The sequence below is a fragment of the Labeo rohita genome, chromosome 21, assembly GCF_022985175.1.
Source record: "Labeo rohita strain BAU-BD-2019 chromosome 21, IGBB_LRoh.1.0, whole genome shotgun sequence".
NCBI lineage: Eukaryota > Metazoa > Chordata > Actinopteri > Cypriniformes > Cyprinidae > Labeo > Labeo rohita.
This window is the reverse complement of record NC_066889.1, coordinates 24,734,832-24,761,929: the sequence shown is the minus strand read 5'-3', so window position 1 is coordinate 24,761,929 and position 27,098 is coordinate 24,734,832. Positions and strand designations below refer to the sequence as shown.

Sequence of the window (27,098 nt, the reverse complement as noted above, 5' to 3'; positions counted from 1 at the left end):
GAATCAGACTTTAAATACTACATATGACAAAAATACTCATTCAGTATGAACCAGCTCACTAGAATGAATTAGACTTTCAATACTACGTAAGAGAAAAAGAATCATTCAGGATGAACCAGTTCACTAGAATGAATCAGACTTTTAATACTACATATGAGAAAACGAATCTTTCAGTTTGAACCATTTCACTAGAATGAATCAGATTTTTAATACTACATATGACAAAAAGAATCATTCATTATGAATCAGTTCAGTAGAATGAATCAGACTTTAAATACTACATATGACAAAAAGAATCATTCAATATGAATCAGTTCACTAGAATGAATCAGACTTTTAATACTACATATGACAAAAAGAATCATTCAGTTTGAATCATTTCAGTAGAATGAATCAGACTTTAAATACTACATATGACAAAAAGAATCATTCAATATGAATCAGTTCACTAGAATGAATCTTTAAATACTACATATGACAAAAAGAATCATTCATTATGAATCAGTTCAGTAGAATGAATCAGACTTTAAATACGACGTATGAAATAATCATTCAGTATGAACCATACGAATCAGTTGTGCGAATCAATATGAATCAGTTCACTAGAATGAATCAGACTCTCCAGAACTACAGTTGCATTTCTTTATATAGTTTAGCAGATGTGTATTCACAGCTCCTAACCAGAAACAGTTGTGCTGACAATACGCAAAAACATTTTCTTTTTAAATACAGTATTATTGTTTTCTTCTGTGGATAATCCAAGAAAAAAAAATCAAGCTTTTTTAGGAAATTATTCAAAACTCAAGCACATCTCTAAACCTGAAACCATACCAGTAATTGTCCAAAACTCTTAATAAGAAAGACCTATTGAAACCCACACAGAGTCTACTGAGAAAAAGATTTGTCCTTGAGCTACTCTTCTCAATCAGGTCCGAGACAGTGCTATCGGCACCGTCGCAGACACCTTTGACTGAAGAAATATCAGCTCCTGAAGCCATGACAGCTCTCACACGAGACCAGAGGCTTATGAAAGACCAAGACTGAGAGAGAAGACAGACAAGGGATTAATCAGACTTGAATGAAGTGAACGATGAAACAAATCAAGTACAAACTCCTAGGCTACAGCGTGAGGGATGAGGGGACGAGGAAAACATGCCGCGTGACAACATGATTCAATGAATGACCGCCATCAATCACACACTTCAGAGGACCGAGGAACAGCGGTGAAAAGAGACTGAACGCAAGAATGAAAACAGCAGGAGAGCTCAGAGAAATAAACGAACACACACAGACAGACGTCGGCCCTCGCAGCTGGGACCAAAACTGCTTTCCTTCTAATCAGTTTCTTAATTAGGGTGAATCCATTGATGGAAGTTTGAGCTTCAATGCTTGAGGATCTGAATGGACTTCTGAAAACAGAAAACCTGTTTGTGTTTGGACTGGAATACACTATAAAATTTACTTACTACACATATTAGATAGCATGTGTCTGTTCAGTATGTGCTAAATATGCAACAGTTTTGCTGTGGTTAATGATGAGACTGTCCTCTATCCGTGTGCCAAATTTCATAACTTTCCACAAGCGATTCCACAAGTGGCTGACATAGGAAAATTAGGGGCATGCTGTTTTGAATCTAATGAGACCAATTTTATGATTTTTGGCCAAACAGGTCAGAAGTTATAAGCAGAAATGTCTATTTTTTTTATATCTTTTTTTACCAGTAGTTGGCACTGTGTTGAAACTATTCACATGCCCTCATGCTTGTTATAACACATACTAAAGTTTGGTCAGAATCCACTAAAGCATTGCAAAGATATAGTCTTATGGCCATTTTTGCACAAACTTCGTCAAATTTGTTGACGGAAATGGTTTGGTATATCAAAAAGCCTTTGATAACTTTTTGCCAGAATGCTTTAAAGATGATCTGAGCCAATGTTGGTGAAAATAGGACAAACCATCTAGGACGAGTTAAAAAAAAGTATAAATTAAATTTTTGGCATGTGTTCGACTTTGTAGCAGCCAAGGAATCAGAGGAAAGAATTTCACTTTTAGACCTTATAGTTCAAATGTTATTAACAAACACAAGAGCAAATTTGGCCTCTTGGTGGCGCTAGAGAGTTTGAGTTGCAGATTCCTAATTTGCTGTGGTTAATGATGAAGCTGTCCTCTATCCATGTGCCAAATTTCATAACTTTTCTATAAGACTAATTCTATAAGATTCATTGCAATACAGCACTTTACTACAAAATCGAAATGGTCTATTTGTCGCTCTGAATCTAATGAGATCATGTGATTTTTGGTCAAACTGGTCAGAAATTTTAAACAAAAATGTAAAAAATTTTACCAGTAGGTGGCGCTACTCATGTGTCCTCAGGTCATGCTTATAATGCATACCAAGTTCAAGTTTGGTCTAATTCTGCTACAGCATTGCGAAGATTTAACCTCATGTCCATTTTTGTGCAAATTTTGTCAAATTCGTTAACACCCTTACGAAAACGGTGTGGTTTATCCAAAAGCTTCTGATAACTTTTGGACAGTCTAAAGATGATCTGAGCCAATTTTCTGAGCCAGAATTTTTGGCATGCATTCGCCAAAGAATCAAAAGTTGTCAGCAGAAACATACGAGCAAATTTGTCCCGTTGGTGACGCTAGAGAGTTTATGTTAGAGACTTCAAATTTGCTGTGGTTAATGATGCAACTGTCCTTTATCCATGTGCCAAAATTCATAACTTTCCAGCAAACAAATTTATATTTAAAACACTTATTTGTTCTTTTTGGTGTGTTCATTTTCTTATAATGTACATTTGTTTAAATTTAGTACTTTATTTTAATAGTAGAAGAGCAATGTTTAAGTTGGATGATGTTACTAATGGGATCTTTTCAAACACAATGCTTTTTATGGCACTTGACAGATTTATGTGGAGATGCTGAAAGAGACATAAATAAGATAGACTGTGGTGTTCAATTACTTTATCAAAGTAGATTCAATGTATGGAGTGAAAAAGGATGAATTTTATAAGCATCTCCTCCTACAAATCATACCAGAGTGAGATATTGCTGTTGAAGACAGAATGCAATAAATAAAGTTGGTTGAGAAAACCAAAAGAGATAAAACTGAAAATCCACCTTTATGAGAAATGTCAGACTCGCTTGGTTAGATTCGGCCCTGCGGAAAGCTGAGAGAGTTTCATATCCTTGAGGCTATTTAATTTAATTAGGCAGATAACTTCTCCATTATATTACTGGTGGATCGGAATGTTTTAAAAGGATTTCACTGACAAAGAAAAATTGGTGTAGATACAGTTTTCACTCAGTTAATTAATGTTGAACAACTGATGTCACATGGACTATTTTAACAATGTCCCTACTACCTTTCAGGGCCTTGAATGTGGTAGTTATGTTGCTGTCTATGCAGTCAGAAGGATCTTAATTTGTGTTCTGAAGATGAATAAAGGTCTCACGGGTTTACGACAACATGAGGGTGAGTAATTAATGACAGAATTTTCATTTTTGGGTGAGCCTTTAATGAAATGCAAATATAATTCACAGCATAGACAATATATTTAGACATAATCTACTTCCTGCCTCAGTTCATGCTAGCATGCCACGCTATAACTCATTTCAGCCATCTGAGCTCTATTTATATTAGACAGAAGCACAGATAAATATGAACCATGCTGACATGAAGCATCCATAAATAAAGCCGGAAGAACAGGGGGAACCCATCAAATTAGACAGGACAAACATAATGGTCAATGTCTGCCAAAACACGAACACAGCATTAAAGAAACGCTGATCTGATTGGACAACACTGGTGTTCTTTCACTAACAATAGTAAATGGTAAACAAGAACTCTGAACTGCATTACAGGAAAACTTCTAACACTTGCAGCAGCGGTGCATGAGAGCGATTTAATACGTATTCTGTGCTAAATGTAATTTATAACCGTTCGATTGAGCAAATTGCCCAGAGCCAGAGGGGTTCGGGAGCAGAGTGAAAGAAATCGAAGCACAAAAGTGCACTGTGATTCATTTTGTACGCTGCTTCTGTGAGATTAAATAAAACACTGAGCTTTTAGCTCAACGGTAAAATCAGGTATATCATTTACAAACACAAGCACTAGGCATAGCTGTGCTGTGTTTACTGTGAAGGTCAAATGTCTTGTAACGCTGTACTATGATAGCTAAAGTTCGTTTATTTTCTGTCCCAGAGCATTATCTCTCAGCAGAGGTGCGATTTTGAGTCCTGCTTTTTAGACCTCATACAGTAAAGGCAGTCGGGCTTGACAGGCTAATGTGGAGAGTCATCAGTTTTCTCTTGAAAAACCCACAGTCTTAAAACGCCTCTAATTAGTCAGCGGATATGGCAAGGCCGTATCTTCAGTGAGGTCAGTGTCCCTGGGGTGCTTCTGACATCACTGTCACTGGAATGATAATTAACTCCATCTCAACTAATTGGTGACAGATAAACTGCACTGCTGAATAATCATACATAATATTCTATACTTTCTATATAGGGAAACTTATGAAATATGTTTTCTCTATAGAATAGAACAGACTGGGGAGACCTAACCTAAACAAACACACCACAAAACAATAAAGTAACATAAGCCTAGACACACTAAATCAAAACAATACAACACCACAAACCTAAACAAAACATTACATCTAAACAAACACACTAAAACAGAACAAAATTCTAAAAAACCATAACAAACTAAAACAACTAAATAAAAAAGGCTTGATGTTGACTTGAGAAAGCCTAACTAAAGGTGTTACGATTTAACTTAATGTTTGAGAATAGAATTGAACAGAACAAACCTAACCAAACAAAACAACAGAATAGAATAGAATAGAATAGAATAGAATAGAATAGAATAGAACAAACATTATGTAGTCAGTATGTAGTCTATCAGATTGATTTGATTTGGATTTTAAATTTAAATTTTCGACAGTTGGAGTTCAAAGAATCTTGGTTAATTTAAAGATTCCGTCATGTAAGACTATGAAATATTTGGTCAACAATAGAATAGAACGGAGTAAAATAGAATAGAATAGCACAAAACAAACCTAACCAAACATAATGATAGAAAAGAATAGAATAGAATAGCACAAAACAAACCTCACCAAACACAACAACAGAATAGACTAGAATGGACGAATAAAACAGCACAAAACAAACATAACAACAGAATGAAATAGAATAGCACAAAACAAACATAAAAATAGAATAGAACTGAATTGAACTGAATTGAATTGAATAGAATAGCACAAAACAAACAGAATAGAATAGCACAAAACAAACCTCACCAAACATAACAACAGAATAGAACAGAATAGAATAGAATAGAATAGAGAATAGAATAGAATAGAACAAATCTAACCAAACATAACAATAGAATAGAACAGAACAGAATAAAGCAAACTTCATCAAACATAACAACATAATAGACTAGAATAGAAGAATAAAATAGCACAAAACAAACATAACAACAGAATGGAATGGGATAGCATAAAACAGAACAGAATAGAATAGAATAGAATAGAATAGAATAGAATAGAATAGAATAGAATAGAATAGAATAGAATAGAATAGCACAAAACAAACTCTAACCAAACATAACGGAATAGAATAGTACAAAACAAATCTCACCACACATAACAAAACAAAACTGAATAGCACAAAACAAAACAAAACAAATATTAGAATAGAGTAGAATAGAATAGTATAGAATAGTACAAAACAAACCTCACCAAACATAAGAACAGAATAGAATAGGATAGCACAAAACAAAACAAACATAACATAACAGAATAGAATAGAATAGAATAGAATAGAATAGCACAAAACAAACCTCACCAAACAGAATAGAATAGCACAAACCAACCCAGCAATACCAATAGAATAGAACAGAATAGAACAAACTTAACCAAACATGCTAAAACAATGAGGAATAGCAATAGCAAGGATGGAATAGCATAAAAAGATGTAAAAAAAAAAAAAAAAAACCTTAGCAAACATAGCAAAATAGAATACAACACTTATAAAAGAGCTAGGGTAATTCCATATAAAAGTCAACCTTACTATGAAAAAATAAAGTTTTTATCAAAGGTTTTTACTATACTGATAGCACAGATGTCAACTTTTAGTGGTTCAAATGCATGATTATTTCCCTTTTTTAAAATAGAAAACTTGCATAGACTACACATACATTCCCTAAGCATTTATAAGTCGCATCCATAATGCTGAATTTCCCCGCTACAGAATAAATCAAAATATACTAAAACAATAGTCTTTCCAGTTGCTACTCCTGCTGCATAGTCATTAGTCAATCCATGCCACTAGTCAAGCCATGATTATTTTGAATTTTATGCAGACTATTGGGTTTGTTATTTCATTTATCTTCAATCTGATCAAATTGAGAAAACTTTGCAACTTAACTGTGTATGAGGACAAACATCATCAGTTTTTTAAGTTGATAGAACTCACAGATGTTATAATGATGGATGTGTCTCATTTTCTGGAGTTTGGGTCGTTTTTTTTCTGACCTTTTGGATGATGAATGAAAAACGAGGTGCGACTCAATGATTGAACACTCAATATACTGTAGGCTGCAAAGTAAAGCTATTTTTTAACATAAAACGACTGAGGTGCAAATGAGGATGAAGGTGGCGGCGGCGTTACACTGACTGGGTTTTGGACTGACTTATGCAGTTGCCATGGTTTCCTGTCCTGCTAGGTTAATTAACAGACAGAGCTATACCATGCCTGTTAAAATGTACAGACGCATGTCACTGAACAGTCTAAATTCAGTCTGACAAATAATTTGGGTGAAACTTCTGTCATTAATTACTCACCCTCAAGTTGTTCCAAAGCCATACAACCTTTGTTCTTCTTTGAAACACAAATTAAGACACTTTTAATTAAATCCAAGTGCTTTCTGACCCTGCATAGACAGCAATTCAACTGAACGTCCCCAGTCCCAAAAAGGTGTAAGGACATCATTAAAATAGTCCATGTGACATCAGTGGTTCATGTAGGACATTTTTTGAGCATAAGAGATCTACAATACCTGCCAATAGGATTCACATTCATTCTAATGGGAGTAGAAGTGTGTAGGATTTAATAAACCCTCTAATCCAGCCAAACTAATCATCATAAAATGGCCATTTTGTCATCATCTTTCAATCAAGCGTTAACTAGAGTTGTCCGACGGGGTTCACCAATCCCACACGCCAAGTAACATAAATACAGCTGAGGGAAATAATGGCACTGTGGTACTGTAAAATTGCTGTTCATTCATCAGGCACCCAGGGAATCCTGTCAAATATCTAATCATATTTGGAGATTTTATTGCCTTGGCTCTCAGAGAAATAATAAACTATAAAATTTGTCCAACAACAGTCTCTGTCAATTACACTGTAATCATTCCTGCGACCCATGAGAAAGCCCTGCTGTAGTTTTCAAACGACAAGACGCATCCTGTTACGATGAATAAAGCAATAACAGTGGATGACAAAGAGCAAAACAAAACTACAATTCAGATTCTTGCACTTGATGTATAGTGGGTCATAAAGATCTTAGCCGTATTGATTCTTTCAGGCCATTAGAACTCATTTTCCCACAGTTCGTTTTATTCTCATCATGGATATGCATAATTATTGATCTAGAATTAGAAATGAGTGTATGACATGCACAATATTGGCTTGATGAATATTTAAAAGCCAGTATAAGGTCTGCAGTCATACATCATCGGAGACATTATTGCTGTAAATGGCTGAGCGGCCACTTGGGGGCATCAGCGTCATCTTTTTGAAGACAACAGGTCTCAGATAAGAAAATAAAAGGGTTTAAAAGTATTCTAGGACAGACTAAGTGATAATGCAGCTGTCAGATGTAGTTTTATGACATGTGGAGAGTTGTGAGAAACTGTAAGTGGGAGTTCAGGAAGTTTTGTGAGAGAAAAACCCTAGATTGTTTCAAACAGCAGCCGGTTTTAAAATAAACTGAAAACTCTTCATTATTCACCGACTCCCACTGTTCAAAAGATCTGCGAGAGCTTATTAGACATGAGAGACAGAAAACACTGTCTCTCTGCTCTCAGTGGGACTTTTCTTTGCTAAACTTTTTTTTCTGCAGTGTTGGCTTATTAACCTTTCGTGACCTTCTGTAGACCTTTGATGTGCCATATAATTTCACAACATGAGAAACAAATTTGGATGTAGAAAAACAGTTGCCCGGTGCAATGGTCAATTATACAGTTGACTATTATTGTGCAAATATATATATATGTATATTTGACAGTAGAATGCTTAGAATGACCTATCAGCATTAAGTTATTTCAGAAAACTGCATAATATAAGTAAATAAATAAAAAACAAGAAATAAATGCATTATGATTCAGCAGTGGGATGAACTTATTATATGTTGCCAAAGTATTACTTGAGTGTTGAGCTTGTTTAATATCAGATGCACCAATATAAGTTTTATAAAACTATTCTACTTAAATAAATTAGTTAAATAATCATAAAAAAATAGTACAAACATAACATTTAATTAATATATGCAGAAATAATTAAATATTGAGTATTGTATGATACTGTAAAGATTTTGCAATGGCTAATATCAATCATTTAAAAAATAAATAGATGAATGAATGAATAAATGTCCTTTGTTAATTCATTAAAAGACAATAAATAAATAACTGATAGCAATAAATAAAATCCCATCCCCATAAATGTCCTTTGGTAGTGCATTTAAATAAATAAATAAATAAATAAACAAACTTGCCTTCCCTAAATGTCCTTTTTTTTAATTAATTAATTAATTTATTTATTATTTTATTTATTTATATTTTTTACTTATTATTATTTTATTTATTTGTTTTTAGATTTATTTTTTATACATTTTATTTATTATTATTATTTTATTTATTTATTTATTTTTAATTAATATAAGCAGAAAAAATAAAAATTGGGTATTGTATGACACTGTAAATATTTTGCAATGGCTAATATCAATCATTTAAAAAATAAATAGATGAATGAATGAATAAATGTCATTTGTTAATGCATTAAAAGACAATAAAATAAATAAATAAATTCCCCATAATTGTTGTGTATAAGTGCATTAAAAGACAATAGATACATAGATAGATAGATAGATAGATAGATTTTTTAAGTGCATTTAAATAAATTCGACCTTCCCCATAATTGTTCATTTTTAGTGCATTAAAAGACAATAAATAAAGAAATAAATATGTACATACATACATTTGCCATTCCCTTTATTAGTGCAATAAATGAAAATAAATAAATAAATTAATTAATTAATAAATTCCCCTTCCCCATAAATGTCCTTTGTTAGTGCATTAAAATAAATAAATAAGTAAATAAATACATAAATACACGTAAATGTCCTTTTTTATTTATTATTTTTATTTAGACGTTTTTATGTTTTATTATTATTTTATTTATTTATTTATTTATTTTTGGAAATCAACCTCTAAACATAATCCTCAATGGGGCGTAAACAGATTGTATGAAAACATGCCAATTTTATCATACAAATTCATGCAACATTACTATCAATTTGCCAAATGTAAAGTAGTTACGAACTGCCATGAAAGTGTGTTGGATTTGACTCTGCTTATCTGTACATTTTAAAAATGAAATGCGTTTCATTCAAACAGTGTTAAAACCAACCTATAATTAAAATCTATTTCAGTGTTGATTTATAAGCGTCTAACTGATTTAACGCCCTTTTGCGTGTGTACATACACCCTCCAAATATCCCGTCAGAAAAAAGAATGTTTGCCTAGAGGGGAAACCACATGCACGACTCTGATTCCACATCCTCTGCACATGTTTCAGCATGAGGCCCACATACAAAACCATCACAGCAAACCAAACATCTACGTCATGGTGCACTCGCTCCATCTGGAGCGGCAGATAATGATGCCATCCATATGAATAGGACGCTCTCCGGCAGAACTACTCAAACAGCCTCGCAGCAAACAAACAAGCCTTTCAGAACACGCTGGAGGGGATCTCATTTATACCTTCCTCTGTCGGCTCCAATAACAACTTCAGGCTTTTGTGTTGGATGGAGGAGCTTCATTTTATGCATTTACTCTGGTATTATTCTCAGGTTCTCGGAAGCTTTTCATTTTTTTTTAATACTTGAGTACTTAATGACAGAATTTTCTTTTCATCATGTTTGGTTTCAATTTGCAACCTTTCAGTACCAGCACAAGGTTTTAACCATCACAAATCTTCTGCTATATTTACAAAACAGAAATATCATGTGATGCACACTTCCCAGAAACCTCTGTTACGCCGTGTGTCTCACTGGTAAAAGTCTAAAAAGTGAAATAGTCACGCCACACGTCAAACCTACACAACCTTTCGAAACGTTCAACCCACACAGAGTCAATCTGACCTACAAAAAAATCCTACTAAACTTATGTGACCCTGTAACATCAGCTGAGAACCAGAAACAGAATATAGTATCATTTGCTGAAAAAAATTAATGGGAGGAATTCAAGCTCAAGAAGAGAAAAATGTAATATTTATGTTTTCAGACATATTTGATCTATTATTGAAATGTAAGTTTTTCAAACAAGTAAATGAGAGCTTTATTTGCATAAATAAAAGTAACATTCCTAGGAAATTTCCAAGATACATACATACAGAATATAGTGAGACATACAGAATAGTCCACTATGGAAGCTCGTTTCCGTCACTGAATAAAAGTAAAAAAAGGTATTGAGAGTTTGTATTTCACAATTCTGACTTTTTAACTCACAATTGCGAGTTTACATCTCACAATTCTTAGAAAAAAAAGTCAGAATTGCAAGTTTAAATATATTCTCAAAATTGAGAATTTATTTCTGACTTTATAACTGCAATTCTGACTCGAAATTGCATGTTTATATCTCGTAATTCTGACTTTTTTTCTCAAAATTGCAAGTTTAAATCTCACAATCCTGACTTTTTAACTTGTGGTTCTAAGTTTATCTCTCACAATTCTGAGTTTATTTCTCAAAATTGCATTTATATCTTATATATTATTTTTTTTTCTCAAAATTTAGTTTAAATCTTGCAATCCTGATTTTATAATTCACAATGTTGAGTTTATATAACACAAATTCTGACTTTATAACTTGTGATTTTAAGTTTATATCATGCAATTTTGAGTTTTTTTGTCAAATTTGTGAATGTTTTCTTTCAGAATTGTTTATATTTTGCAATTCTGACTTTTTTCACAAAATTGCATTTATTTCTCAGAATTGCATTTATATTCTGACTTTATAACTCACAATTTTGAGTTTAAATCTCACAATCCTTACTTTATAGCTTGCGATTTTAAGTTTATATTACGTATTTCTGACTTTATATCAAGTTTATATCTTGCAATTCTGACTCTTTTTTCTCAAAATTGTTTATTTCTCAGAATTGCATTTATCTCGCAATTCTGACTTAATAATTCGCAATTTTGAGTTTATATCTTGCAATTCTGATTTTATTTCTCAAAATTAAGAATTTAAAAATTAAATAAAAAAAAACTGCAAGTTTAAATCTTACAATCCTGACTTTATAACTCGACAATTTTAAGATTATATCTTGCAATTCAGATTTTTTTTTGCTCAATATTGTTTATTTCACAGAATTGCATTTATATCTCGCAATTCTGACTTTATAACTTGCGATTTTAAGTTTATATCTTGCAATTTTGACTTTTTAACTCACAGTTTGGAGTTTATAACTGCAATTCTGACTCGAAATTGTGTGTTTATATCTCATAATTCTGACTTTTTTCTCAAAATTGCGAGTTTAAATCTCACAATCCTGATTTTTAACTTGTGGTTCTAAGTTTATCTCTCGCAATTCTGAGTTTATTTCTCAGAATTGCACTTATATCTTGCAATTCTGACTTTATAACTTGCAATTTGGAGTTTAAATCTCACAATTCTGACTGATTACTTGCAATTTTGAGTTTATATCTCGCAACTCTGACTTTATTTCTCAGAATTAAGACTTTTTTTTTTAAAAGCTTACAATCCTGACTTTAGAACTTGCAATTTTAAGTTTATTTCACACAATTCTTACTTTTTTCTGAAAATGTGAGTTTAAATCTAGTCATCTTAATTTTATAATTTCCAATTTTGAGTTCATGGCACACACTTTTTTTTTTTTTAATCAAAATTGCAAGTTTAAATCTTACAATCCTGACTTTATAACTTGCAATTTTGAGTTTATATCTTGCAATTCAGATTTTTTTTTGCTCAATATTGTTTATTTCCCAGAATTGCATTTATATCTCGCAATTCTGACTTTATAATTTGTGATTTTAAGTGTATATCTTGCAATTCTGACTTTTTTTTTCTCATAATCTCACAATCCTGACTTTATAACTCGCACTTTTGAATTTATATCTCACAGTACTGAGAAAAAAAGTCAGAATTGTGAGATTAAAAAGTTGCAATTACCTTTTTTTATTTTTTATTCAGCGGTGGAAACGGTCAAATATTTAACAAAAATAAAAAATGTTATATAACGTAGTGAGAGCCAACCGCTGAATCAGTTTGAAGGGAAATGTCGGTTGGAATAGATGTTAGAACCATAATCAACACAATATTATATATTAAAATTAAAATATTCCTACAAATTCATATTCTTATATTTATATGCCACAAACGCAACCAGGATCACTACAATGACAGCACCAAATGTGAAGTAAACCTCTTCGGGCAGTTCTGTAAATTATAATTTAAAGTCATTTCTCTCCTACATGTTTAATTTTAGGAACCAGTGGTTTCCAAGTCATTTTCAGTCTAGAGCTCAGTAACATGTAGCTCAATTCAGAAGAGACGGGAGTAAAGGTCAGCTTGTTTCACGCCCCGAATGAGCTCCTTCACGCCATCTTTAGCGAAGCGCACACACCTGGATGCGGGCCAGTCTGCACAGTCAGGACAATAGACATCTTTGTTCAGTCTTCTTCCATATTGCAGTTCCCTCTCTCTTTCTCTTCTTGCAGGACAGATTTAGCTTTCTGGAATTTGTTTGTACGATGTTCATTCTGATTCTCTTTGGGGTCCTTTATAGCTTTGGCCATTGCAGTTCTTTTACTTTCCATCTGTTTGGAACGGACAATAATGTCACAAAAGACCATCCCGCACTTCAGAAACATTCTTCGGGACAGCTATGAAATATTCAGAAGGTCATCTTTTTCTCATCAAACAAAGCTTTTGAAAATATCAAGAATCAAATATCTGTCGTTTCTGCATAGTATCAGTTGAATCATTTAGATGGATTGTTCAATTGTTTCCAAGTCTGTAATCTTGTTTTGAACATTTGAACAGACTAGAACGTTTCTGAATAAACTGTAAGATTTGAATACATAATGCTAATAAATTTTCAGTGTGGAAGTGAGAGGCTTTGTTAGACTGTCGTGTAGCATGAAAATAAATTTGCATTTATTTTAATTTAATGCAAACATGCAAACCTGTCTGTCGCCTGCATATGGAAATAGTTCCATGGTTTTATTTCCTATCAAGGCACAGGTTGTTACATAAACACATTTGAGACACATCCTTTCATTCGTCTGTCTAATCTTGAAACCGTTTTTTCCATGCAAAATATGTCATGCAGGACGTGACTGACTTTCATACTGAAAATCTCAATGGGATGTGCACCATTTGGAGTTTTCATGACTAGCAATTCACTCAAAAATAAAAATTCTGCCATTATTTATTCACTTTCATGTCATTCAGGACCTGGATGGCTTGTTTTCCACCTTTTGAGGACCACAAAAGGTGAACTTCTAAAGATTTTTCAAACATTTCTTGCAATTACAATCTATGAAAATTTGAGCTTTTAGAATTGGAAACCATACAATAGCTTTGTATGAGAAAAAAATCAACTTTTTTAGCAAGAATGTTTTCTGCTAGAATCTGTGGAAAGCCTTCAGTTCCTGACCCTTAAATATGGTTTGTGGCAGTAAAAATTGGCATAACGTGGTGGCAAATGTTCGTTTTTGGATCCAGTGTGTATATTACAAGCCCAGTGCTGAAAATATGTGACAGCAGAGAGAGATGCTTGGCTATAGATTTTTTTTTTTTTTTTTGACGCCATCTGTGAAATATGAATTTCACACTCGGTTTTTACACTTTTACAGCAGCAGAACAGATGGAAAATTAACCCACTGTCTTGGCCGTGCCAGATCAGAGGGCATTTAAAGGGTGTCTGAAGATTTTATGATCAAGACATCTGTCACAAATCTTGATTATGGTTACAATACGGTTACTTTTTATTTTTATTTGTTCTCAAAAAAAAACAAACAAAAAAAAAACACCTGGAATGATATCAATATGATATGATAGCTTAAAAATAAATTCAAGTAAAATAAAATAAAAGCAAAATTAAAAATGTAATTTTAAAATAAATAAAAACACAATTAAAAAATTTAATTAAAATAATAAAATAAAATATAAAATTAAATAAATAAATAAATGTTACATTTAAATTAAATTAAAATGAAAACAAAACAAATTTAAAAATTAAATTAAAAAATAAATAAAATATCAAATAAAATTAAATTAAAACAAAATGTTGTCAATATTATATGATGAATAAAATAAAACCATAATTAAAAATTAAATTGAATATAAAATAAATAAAATAAAATTTAAAATAAAGTAAAAAAATAAAACTTTAATTCAATTTTAACATAAAATAAAAATAAATACAAAACAGAATTAAAACTAAAATTAAAAAGTAAAATAAAATATAAAAAATATATAAAATAAAAAAATAAATTAAATAAAAACAATAAATAAAATATTAAACAAAATAAAATTAAAATTAAAAATTAAATTGAATATAAAATAAAATAACATTTAAAATAAAGTAAAAAAATACTATTTCAATTTTCACATAAAAAAAAAAAAAAATTAATTTAAAAATAAAAATTTAATTTAAAATTAAATTAAATTAAAACAAATAAAAAACAACAGAGTAAAAGCTAAATTTAAAATTAAAGTAAATTTTAAAATTAAAATAAAAATGAAAACAAAACAAGATTACAAATTAAATTAAAAACTCAAATAAAATATCAAATAAAATTAAATGAAAACAAAACAAAATTAAAAATTAAATAAAAAAAATAAATAAACTTCAATTAAAACTAAATTAAAATTAAATTTAAAAATAAAATAAAAATTAAAACCAAATTAAAAAAAAAAACATAAAATAAAATAAACTCATGCAGTATTAAATGTAAAATCACGTCCTACACTGTGTTAACAGCAACTGCTGAAGGTTAATTGAGCTGCATGTCATCTGCTGTTTCCATGGAGATGTTACAACTTTAGGTCAAAGGCACTGACCCTGAGCTGTCACTACATGCTCTTCCTGCCCCATAAAAGAAAAGTGAAAACGGAAAAACTCTCAGCGTGAGTCCCATGCATAGTGTGAAAGATGCACAGGGGGAAAAAAAGGCACACAACCTCAGAAAGATAATTAAAATATAGAACATGTATGTTTTTAGTCATAGAAATAAACTTTCTATTCTTTCTATAATGATTTGTTAGAAATGGTCCAGTGCAAAGGTTCAAGGATGTTTCAAACTAAATGTTAAATTTGTATCAAACATCTTGCATTATTAAAAAGTCTCTGAATAATCAGAAATTTAATAGAAAATTATACCTTTTAAAGCTGATTATATTGAATCATGACTGCATTCCCAGCATATTTCACATATTTCTATATCCTAGAGAGAATAACAAGTATTTGAACAGACAGAAAAAAGATAATTTGTAAAGAAATGGGCAAAATTAGTACGATCTTCTGAGGATTCAAATACGTTGAATAACAATTTCACAAAAACGACAGAAATGTCAGCTATGTCCTGCTTCCTAGGTATTCTGGATGACCTTTCACCCTGTCTCTGATTATATATGTACAGCTTGTGGCAACATGCCTACAAGTATCACATTTCTTAAAGCATGCAAGATATGCAAGGAGGGGTCCAAATGACATTAAATGATCATAACACAGCAGAAGTACATCTATAACACTTTTTCTCTCACCTGCCCACGCCAAAGACTTAAGTTACACCTAAGAGGCATGACCGGTTAAGAATGAACTTGCTGCACGTTGAAAAAAAAAACCCCACCATATCGTATGTGCTGAGTCAACATTTATCTGGATAGTATATTTTATTAACTAATATTTGATGTTAATGTGTCAAAATGTAGATAAACTAGATAACAAAGTTTGTTGACAAACTTTTAAGTTGGCTTAAAAAGCCTAGCCAGAAAGTTTTAAGTAGTTTTAAAAGCTTGAAGTTTGATTTGGCATAAACTAGGTAGCTAAAACAAATAAAAGATAAAAAAAACAGCTCATTAGGGGAAAGCCAGCTAAAAATCAGCTAAAACCAGTTAAAACCAGCTGATCTCGCAAAAACGTTAAAAACCAGCTTATTTATAAAAGAACAGCCTGAAACCAGCTAAATAAAAACAGCTAAAACCAGTTAAAAACAGCTAAAACCTGTTCATTAACAAAAGCCTGCTACAGCCAGTTGATTTAACAAAAACAGCTAAAACCAGTCAAAACCAGTTAAAACCAGCTGATTTAACAAAAAAGACAAACTGATTTATTAAAACATCCTAAAACTGAATAAAAAAACCCAGCTAAGACCAGTTAAAACCAGCTGATTTAGCTAAAAACCGGCTAAACCAGTTGATTTAACAACAAAAAACTAAAAACAGCTTAATTAAACCATTTGATTTAGCAAAAAAAAGCTAAAAAAACAGCTAAAACACTCAAAAAGCAGCTACAACCAGCTGTATAAACAAAACAGCTAAAACCAGTTAAAACCAGCTGATTTAGCTAAAAAATGTAACGAAAAAAACTAAAAACAGCTTACAGTTGATTTCACAAAAAACCCAGCTAAAACCAGTTAATTTAGTGAAAACCTGCTACAAAGTAGAAACCAGTTAAAATGTCTGATTTTGCTAAAAACCTGTTAAAACAAGCTGATTTAACAAAAAAGATAAAGATAAAAAACATCTAAAACCAGCTCAAACCAGCTGATTTAGCTAAAAACAAAACTGCGAAACCAGTTGATTTGTCAACAACAAAACTTAAAAACAACTTAAACCAGTTCATTTAGCGAAAAAAGCTAAAACCCAGCTAAAAACAGTTAATTTGAAAACCAGCTGATTTAGCAAAAAAGCTAAAAAAAAAACAACAACAGCAAAAACCAGTTAATTTAGGAAAAAAACACACTAAAACCTGTGTATTTAGCGAAAACCAGCTGAAACCAGTTCATTGTGGTTTAGCAAAAAAGCATAAATATCCAGCTAAATCCAGTTAATTTGACAAAAACCTGCTACAACCAGTTGATTTAACAAAAACAGATAAGTCTTGTTAAAGCTAAAAAACCACCTGAAACCATTTAACGAAAACCAGCTAAAACAGTTTATTTAGAAATAAACAGCTTAAACCAGGTAATTTAATGAAAACCAGCTAAAACTAGTTCATTCAGAAAAAAACAGCAAAAACAGCTAAAACCAGTTCATTTAGTGAAAACCAGCTAAAAACAGTTAATTGTGATTTAGCCAGATTATGCTGGTTTATGCATTGTTTTGTTTTGTTTTGTCCCTAGAAGGGATAGCACAACTAAATATATACAGCAACTACAAGTACTTATTGACTAGTAGAAGTTAAAGCATGTAACTAACAGCTAAATAGCTAAAATGTTGAAACCTGGATTTGAACCAATGTTGGCGAGTGAAATCTGCATCTGACGCAGCATACATTAGTCTAACTGGGTTTGTTTGTGATTCTCGCTACATTAGGGCCGTCCTGGCAGGGAGTCGAAGCTAAATGTGAAATAAATTGGCATGCAAATTACCAGCGATCAAGTCAAAGAATAACGTCTGAACAGTCGGCGGTAAACGAGAGGACACGACTCGTTCTCTGCTGCGAAGACATACAGACAGCAACGAGAGCGTAAATAAACAGCACAGCAGAGCGGCCATGACCTTCAGACAAAAGCCCCCGGATTCCTCTCAGTCACCCTCGGAACCCCTGACGAGAGCCGTCCAATTAAAACACTGATTAACTGCCCCTGTAATTCTACACGGGTTCATGTCAGTGGAGACCCAAAAAGAGTCAGACCACTTGTGGAAAAATACAGGAATGTCAAAGACTAATGTTTTGAAAACATTTATTAATCACAATAAGATTAACAAATATTGTCTCAATAAATAATGCGGAATTAGTTGAACTGATTGATATGTAAAGCAAATCTTTATTATTATGTTATCCGATATCTTAATTTGCATGTTTTAGAATTTTTTTCTTTGTTGGGAGAGGTAAATAATACAATAAATCTGCAACTGTATTAACTTTCTCTTTGTGCACTGACCCAGAGTCCTGCGGTTGCTGTAGCTTTTTGACCCTGACTTGGACATTCATCTTCAGAATGAGACTACAGCTCTCGTAAATTTCACATCCTCCATGTTTTTAAACCACACACTGCTTCCTGGAAGTCACCTGGTCCTGCCAGTGCATGTGAAGAAGCTGTGTTATGTTGTAATTAAGTCAATCTCAAGGTGAGAAAAACAGCTCGCCGCAGGAGATTCAACAATCGCTTCATTACGCTCTCATTTAAGTAGGTTAGAAAGAAAGAAAGACAGAAAGAAGCAGAATGAATCAAAAAAGTAACAACTGAATGAACAAACTAAACAACTGAATGAATGAAAGAAGAACAAAGGAAGGTATGACAAAAAGAACAAACTGAGAAAAAAATGAAAAATGAGAAAGAAAGGGAAAAGAGAGAAAAAGATAAAAAGTGAGAGAAAGTCAACTGAGCACTCAACAAACAAGCAAACAAGTGAACGAACAACTGAATGAACAAATGAAAGAAAGAAAGATTAAGTAACTACTGAATGAACAATGGAATAACCAAATGAGTCAATTGAACAACAAGCAAACAAATATATGAACAAGCAAATGAACAATTGAATGAACAAAAGAAAGAAAGAAAAATAGAGTAACTACTAAACGAACAATGGAATAATCAAATGAATCAATTGAACACTGAACAAACAAGCATACAAAAATGAACAAACAAATGAACATGTGAACGAACAATTGAATGAACAACAAGCAAACGAACAAGTGAATGAATGACTGAATTAACAAAAGAAAGAAAGAAAAATGAAGTAGCTAGTGAATGAACAATGAAATAATCAAATGAGTCAACTAAACACTGAACAAACAAATGTATAAACATCAAATGAACAAGCGAATGAACGAAAGAAAGAAAAATGAAGTACTACTGAACAAACTATGGAATAATCAAATGAGTCAACTGAATACTGAACAAACAAGCTTACAAATGTATGAACAAGCTAACGAACAAACAAATGAACAATTGAATGAACAAAAAAGAAAGAAGAAAAATGAAGTAACTACTGAACAAACAATAGAATAATCAAATGAGTCAGTTGAATACTGAACAAACAAGCTTACAAACATGAACAAACGAACGTGAACGAACAAGTGAATGAACAACAAGCAAACGAACAAGCAAACAAACAGCTGAATGAACAAAAAAGAAAGGAAGAAAGAAAGAAAAATGAAGTAACTACTGAACAAACGATGGAATAATCAAACAAGTCAACTGAATACTGAACAAACAAGCTTACAAACGTATGAACAAGCTAATGAACAAGCAAACGAACAACGGAATGAACAAAAAGAAGAAAGAAAGAAAAATGAACTACTGAACAAACAATAGAACAATCAAACGAGTCGACTGAACACTGAACAATCAAATGAACAAACATACGAACAAGCGAATGAACAATTGAATGAACGAAAGAAAGAAAAATGAAGTAATTACTGAACAAACGATGGAATAATCAAAAGAGTCAGTTGAATATTGAACAAACCAGCTTACAAACATATGAACAAGCTAACAAACAACTGAATGAACAAAAGGAAGAAAGAAAGAACTACTACTGAACAATGAAATAATCAAATGAGTCAACAAACGAATGAGTCACTGAACAAACAAGCAAACAAATGTGAACACAATCAGAAAGAAAAGAAGAAAGAAAGAAAACAGCTGAAGGAACTATTGAAAGAACAGAGGACAATCAAATGAGTCAATGGAGAACTAAACGAACAAGCAGACAAACACAAAAACAAATGAACAAGTAAAAAAATAAATGAATAAGAAAAACAGAAAAATACAACAAAATAACAAATGAAAGACAGAAAAGAAGAAATAAAAGAAAGCAACACGTCTCAGTTGATGATTCTGCAGGTGTTCTCTAAAACCACACAGATTCATTTCCCCATCTGTAGGATTCTCCCCTCTTCAACTCTCACTGTCTCCCACTCGAGTCTGTGAAACAAAACCTCTCTTTTACAACCTTCATGATAAACACACAAACCACTAGATACAAACTCAGAGGGATTATTTGCATTTCAGCTTCAACTATTCGACAGTTATTCCTGTAGAAAGAGAAGAAATGCTCTTCAACCCACTTCAAACTTGCAAGTTCTCCTGGTTGCACAAACTTTTAGCTTGACTTTCCTCAGTTCTCAGTTCCTCATTATTATCCAGACTCATTGGATGTCAGTGGGTTATAAATAAATTAGAAGTTGATAAATAAAGGATCAGTGAGTAAACAGTGGTCCAGATGCGGAGATGATTAGAGATTATGAGGAAGGAGCCAGTTTGGTTTGGAGATATGAAACAACACTGCCAGTTTAGTGTTTTTGTTTTAATTTGCTTTTCCAGAAAAATCTGCTTAAAATCGGTCGTGCTATGGTACAATCATCGTGCACTGCGAAATCAGGTCTGATATTTAATTCTGGTGTTCGCTGGGCCAGCAAAGTAATTATTCACATTATTATGACAGTAGATTTGTCTGCGTGATAGAGAAACATATTGCGAGCTGTTGGACTGCAGCAACAGATGGAGCAAATTTAAACCCCACATATTAAAACTTCCAAGAAAAAAGGTTTAATTAAAATCCAATTTTGCCTTCATGAGGTACTCTATTTTCTCTCAGTGGTCTGAAATCCAAAGCAACAGACCTGTGAAATTGGATAGGAATCCAAATACCAGACTCTAGAAACTTCGAAATGAACAATTCGACCTGACAGACAGATAACGTCATTTATGTTGATAAGCACTGCTGTATCAGTCAAAAATTAATCCAGGAATGTGAGCTGAATGTGTATGTGATTCAGTGAATTGCAAGTTCATACTCAGTTATTCTGTATATCCTAAAAGCCATGGTACTACAATGGCACAAAATGACACCATTTTTTTGTACATCGTTACAGCAGCAGAAGGCAATAAATGACTGTCTTTCTTAGATACTTGTTCATTCAACTGATTGTTCAACAACGCTAATTGATGAGCGAGTCACTGAATCTTTCTCTCAATCGATGTGTTCAGAAACAAAACAAATGGGTATTTTCATAAGTAAGTCAATAAATCATTTAGCAAATGTGTTCAAAACAATGAATCATTCACAAACGAAATGAGTGGCTGTATTTGAATAATTGAATCGTTTGCTCGAGTGAATGCTGATTCATTCTGAAACTCTATTTTGCTTGGTTCATCTTGCTGTTGGCGTTGTTTGGAACTATTTCTGCAAGTATTGCAATTTTGTTTTTAAAATATAAGTTTCTCAATACTAATTTCTTGTGTATTGACCTTTTGTACTGTGTAAAAGCAATTATTCTCACAAACTGCTGTATCAGTCAAAAATTTATCCAAGAACGTGAGCTGAATGTGTATGTGATTCAGTGAATCATTCTCTTAATCGATTCGTTCAGAAACACTTTAAACAAAACAAGTGAGTACTTTCATGAGTGAGTCGATAAATCATTTAACTAATTCGTTCAAAACACTGATTTATTCACAAACGAAACAAGTGACCCTATTTGAATCACTGAATCGTTTGCTCAGATGATTCATTCAAAAACACTGATTCATTTTGAAACGCCATTTTGTTTGGTTCATCCTGCTGTTGGCTTTCTTTGAAACTATTTCTGTAAGTATTGCAATTTTGTGTGTAAAATGTACATTTCTCAACTGACTAACTTGTTTATTGACCTTTTGTACTGTGTAAAAGCAATTATTCTCACAAACTGCTGTATCAGTCAAAAATTTATCCAAGAATGTGAGCTGAATGTGTAGTGATTCAGTGAATCACAAGTTCATACTCAATTATTCTGTATATCCTAAAAGCCATGGCACTACAGTGGTACTAAATAACATTTTTTCTTCCAATAACATCGTTACACCAGCAGGTGGAAATAAATGTATTTATGAGAGACTCCTTCATTCAACTGATTGTTCAAAAACGCTCATTTATAAGCGAGTCACTGAATCATTCTCTCAGTCGATTCGTTCAGAAACATTCTGAACAAAACAAGTGAGTATTTTCATGAGTGAGTCGATAAATCACTTAACTAATTCGTTCAAAACACCGATTTATTCACAAACGAAACGAGCGACCCTATTTGAATCACTGAATCGTTTGCTCAAGTGATTCATTCAAAAACGCTGATTCATTTTGAAACACCATTTTGCTTGCTTGTTCTCAGCTCATTTCTCAGCTGACTAACTTCTTGTTTGTGGACCTTTTGTACTGTAAAAAAGCAATTATTCTGCAAAAGTTATTCTACAACAGCGTTCTTGTTCGTGTGATATTGCATAAATATTGGCCTGTTTCCCTCTATTTTTAGATTTGTGATGACATTTTCTGTCATCTACTGCGTCATCTACAGTAATTGTGATAGATTACGACAAATAACAAACTTTTTAACCATAATTAACTATAATTCATATTGTAATGTTGTAATGTCCAAATCCACTTAAGCATAACTCAATTATTTGATTTTATTTATATAATAGTATGGATTCTTGCAAAAAAAAAAAAAAAAAAAGTATATGCTTCAACTGAATCATCATTACACACACACAAAAAAGAAATTAATAGACGAGAAGAGAACTGAATTGAAATTCAGCCCATGTTATCCCTGCCCAAAACACTCCCATCTGTATTTATTAAAGACGAGAGGAAATTAAATGCACTTTTAACAACCCTCTTTTATGAACTGAGCTGTACAACATTACCTCCAAAAAGCCTTTTTCAAGGACAAGTGATTTCATGGCCTATGCAGCAAAAAAGCGAAGCTTAAAATATTCCAGAATACTGCTGAGATGAACGATGAAATAAATGGAATAAAGATGATAAAGAGCTAATGTATGGAAAAGTGCACGTAAGCATGGAATCACTCCTAAACGCCTTCATCTAAGACTGACGCGCTGAACAATGGCTCTGGCTTTTCACAGTCAGCTGGCAGGACAGTTGGAGCCGTGCTGCGTTTCCAAAAAGCTGAAAACGTGCTATAAATCTCTGTTTCTGCTGTTTTCTGGCACGGTGCACACACTCTCACGGCTGTCTGCTGGGGAAACACAGGACGGATGGATTTCTACACGTAGACCAAAGAAGCGCAATACCTGGAGCTATCCGTTAGCGTTCCCATTTATCTCAACTGCAGTTGCTCAACTAGCACGTAGGAACTCATTTCTGATGATTTGGTGACAGATACAATGTGGCATTTACCGGCATGACTAATAAGAAGATTGTGATGACAGGGTCAGTAGGCAATGATCTGTGTCATATTAATCTAGTCTGCAAAAAGGCTCTATTGATGCAAATGCCACAGTGTCACTGCAGATAAAGGTTGAGGCTCTGCAGTGATTTTCAAAGTAAATTTACAAAGACCTAAAACTAACTTTTTGCCTTCTTACAAGGTCACAAGCCTGGAAACAAAGACACAGTGTGCTCACGTGCATCACCGAACACAGATGACAACAGAGACGGCTCACTCCAGCAAACAAGGTAATGTAAATGTCACAGTAAAAATCAAGATGAATCCGTTTCCTCTGTTTTATCATTCAGGATGTGCTCAGGAGACTTATGTGTTATCAGGAGACTTATGTTTCTTTTTTATATGTCTTAAAATATGTAGTATTCCACACCCAAGAGACAGATATATGATTTAAAGAGCAAACAAACTGGCATTGTCATTGAGTGCTTCAAGATAATTGTTATCGCTTCGTCTGCTCTCCACCTACAACAAGTAGATTAGAGCCTATAGTCATGTGATCTCGCAGACCCACCTGAGAGAAGATCTATCACTGTCTGCTTCTGATAACATCTCCTGTCACTCCTCTCAGAAACACTCTGACTGCTGGAAAAATATGATTCGTCAAGTTTCCAAAATACACCTACTTAACTCTGATGCTCCTGAGCAATTCAAGGAAATCAGCAGTTAAGTGTTTTCAGATGTCCTGGGTTGCAAAAAAAAGATTTTACACTGGCAGTATACTGTATATTATGGAAGCCTGTTTCCACCAATGAATAAAAAAACTAAAAAAGATTATTGCGATTTATTTATTTTATTTACTTATCTCACAATTGTGACTTTTTTCCTCAGAACTGCGAGATACAAACTCAGTTTTAAGAAACAAAGGCAGAATTGCGAAATAAAAACACTTGAATTTGAAAATGTGAATTTGTATCTCGCAATTCTGCCTTTTTTCACGCAATTATGACTTTTTTTTTCAGAATTGTAAGATATAAACTCACAATTTGAGTTATAACGTCAAAAGTTACGAGATATAAAAGAAATTCAGAATTTTTTCTAAGAATTGCATGATATAAACAATTGCGAGAAATAAAGACAGAACTGTGACAAACTCACAATTCTGAATTTTCTCAGAATTGTGAGATATAAACTCGCAATTGCAAGAAATAAAGACAGAATTATGAGATAAAAACACACAATTCTGACTTTTTTTCACAAAAGTGCATGATATAAACTCATAATTGCAAGAAATGAAGACAGAATTGCAAGATAAAACCCCACAATTCCAACTTTTTTCTTGCAATTGTGAGTTTATATCTCACAATTCTGACTTTTTCATGTAATTGTAACTTTTTTTTCTCAGAATTGTGAGATATAAACTCACAATTGTGAGAAATAAAGACAGAATTGTGACATAAACTCACAATTCTGAATTTTCTCAAAATTGTAAGGTATAAACTCAAACTTTTTCTCAGATATAAACTCGTAATTTTGAGTTATAAATTCACAATTCTGAATTTTCTTCTCACTGCATGATATAAACTCACAGTTGCAAGAAATGAAGACAAAATTGCAAGATAAAAACCCACAATTCCAACATTTTTCTTGCAATTGCGAGTTTATATCTCACAATTCTGACTTTTTTCTGAATTGCGAGATATAAACTCGCAATTGCGAGTTATAAGGTCCAATTTTGAGGGGAAAAAAATACTAATATGTTCTCAGAATTGTGAATTTATATCTTGCGATTCTGACTCTTTGCCTCATAATTGTAAGATATTAACTTGCAATTGCAATAAATAATAAACTTGTAATTACAAGTTATAAGGCCCACAATTCTAACTTTTTTCCTTGCAATTGCGAGTTTGTCTCACAATTCTGACTTTTTTCTCTGAATTGTGAGATATAAACTCGCAATTACAAGTTATAAGGTCAATTTTGAGGAAAAAAAAAAAGACTGTTCTCAGAATTGTTTATATCTTGCAGTTCTGACTTCTCTGAATTGCAAGTTTATTTCTCAGAGCTCTGAGTTTATGTCTTGCAATTCTGACTTTATTACTTACAATTGCAAGTTTATATCACATAATTCTGAGAAAAAAAGTTAAAATTGCGAGATAATTTTTTATTCAGTGGCAGAAATGGCATAGTATATGTCATTTTATGTATATAATTTTTTTTAATTATATACTCACAAACCTGGTCACAAAAGGTTGCCAATTTGCCAAATCCTATATTTTTTTCTATATTAAAGTGTCGAATTATAGTGTAAAAATCTGTTAATTGGTTAAACTGTAAGTTACCTTACCATGTATAGTGAAAAATTGTAAATAGCTTAACGCTGCACTATATAGGTGTGGATGATACCGGTAGACAGATTTTGGACTATCGTCTCTATTTTGGTTACACGCTCATGTTATGTTGCTGTGCTACATGGTCACGAAAACTTATCGTTTGCACACATTTTTAAGCATTGTGGTATAAAAATTGATTTTAAGACACCTGAAGTGCTGTTAAACGATGGTTAAAAAGTCAAAAGAGAGTTTTACAACCGCAATAATTAAGTGCTTAAACCTTGTAGGCCCAGTATAACATGTTGATTGAGTGTGGTAAGAATGTGTGGTCCCACAGTTCCAGCTGTTATAAAGCAGGTGTCTGTGTTATTTCTGTTTCAGTCGTTTATTTAGTTTGAAGCTCAGGTGTGTATGTTATCAGAGTGTTCCCCAGAACTGAGCAGGAAGTGGCGCTGCACTTCTGTTGCTCCTCAAGCACTCATCTGTCCTCAGTGATTCATCACCCACCGCACGAGAGGGACATCTGCGTTTTATCTGAACCCTCTCCAAACACAACCAGAGCCCGAAGAGAGAAAGAAGAGTGTGATCTGTAAACTAATTACAGCAGGTGCCAGATCCAGCGTCATTCATCACTGAACTACATTTGAGAGAATTACCCACAAACTTGGATAAAGAGAGATCCATTTGAAAACACACGGGTTGGTTTACATGACAAGATGCCTAGAAGATTTATAAATGAGCATTGTTTACAAATGCAAGAGCCCGTTGCACTGAAATGACACAGATTCCTTGTGATATGTTGTGTCTGGAGTGTCAGGATTCAGCTGTGTTTGTCAGCGAGGTGCCCAGCGTCGATCTGTTCTCATTAGCTATGATGAATGTCTTTGAAGAACTCTGCTCAGCAAGTGAGGTCATTGCGGTCCCATCATGAAAGCTAAAGGAACTCTGCATTGCAAAAACAGACATGGTAAAAAAGCGCTTTCTCCTTACCTGGGATGACTTCAAATAGGAACTTTCCGCCTTCCTCCCCATTGCTGGGATGTTCGGTGACTCTGTTGCCAGGTAGGAAAATGGTGCCCTAGAGGAACCAAAAAGCCAAAAGAAACT

General features: G+C 32.9%; 1 protein-coding gene across 1 annotated transcript in view; it reads right to left on the bottom strand.

Annotated features, from left to right (window-relative positions):
- Positions 1-27,098, bottom strand: part of arhgap24 (Rho GTPase activating protein 24) — a 134,756-nt gene that overhangs the window by 60,503 nt on the left and 47,155 nt on the right. The window contains exon 3 of the mRNA XM_051093469.1: positions 26,982-27,069. Within this exon, the coding sequence (XP_050949426.1) occupies positions 26,982-27,069 (88 nt within the window). The remainder of the gene's footprint in view (positions 1-26,981; positions 27,070-27,098) is intronic.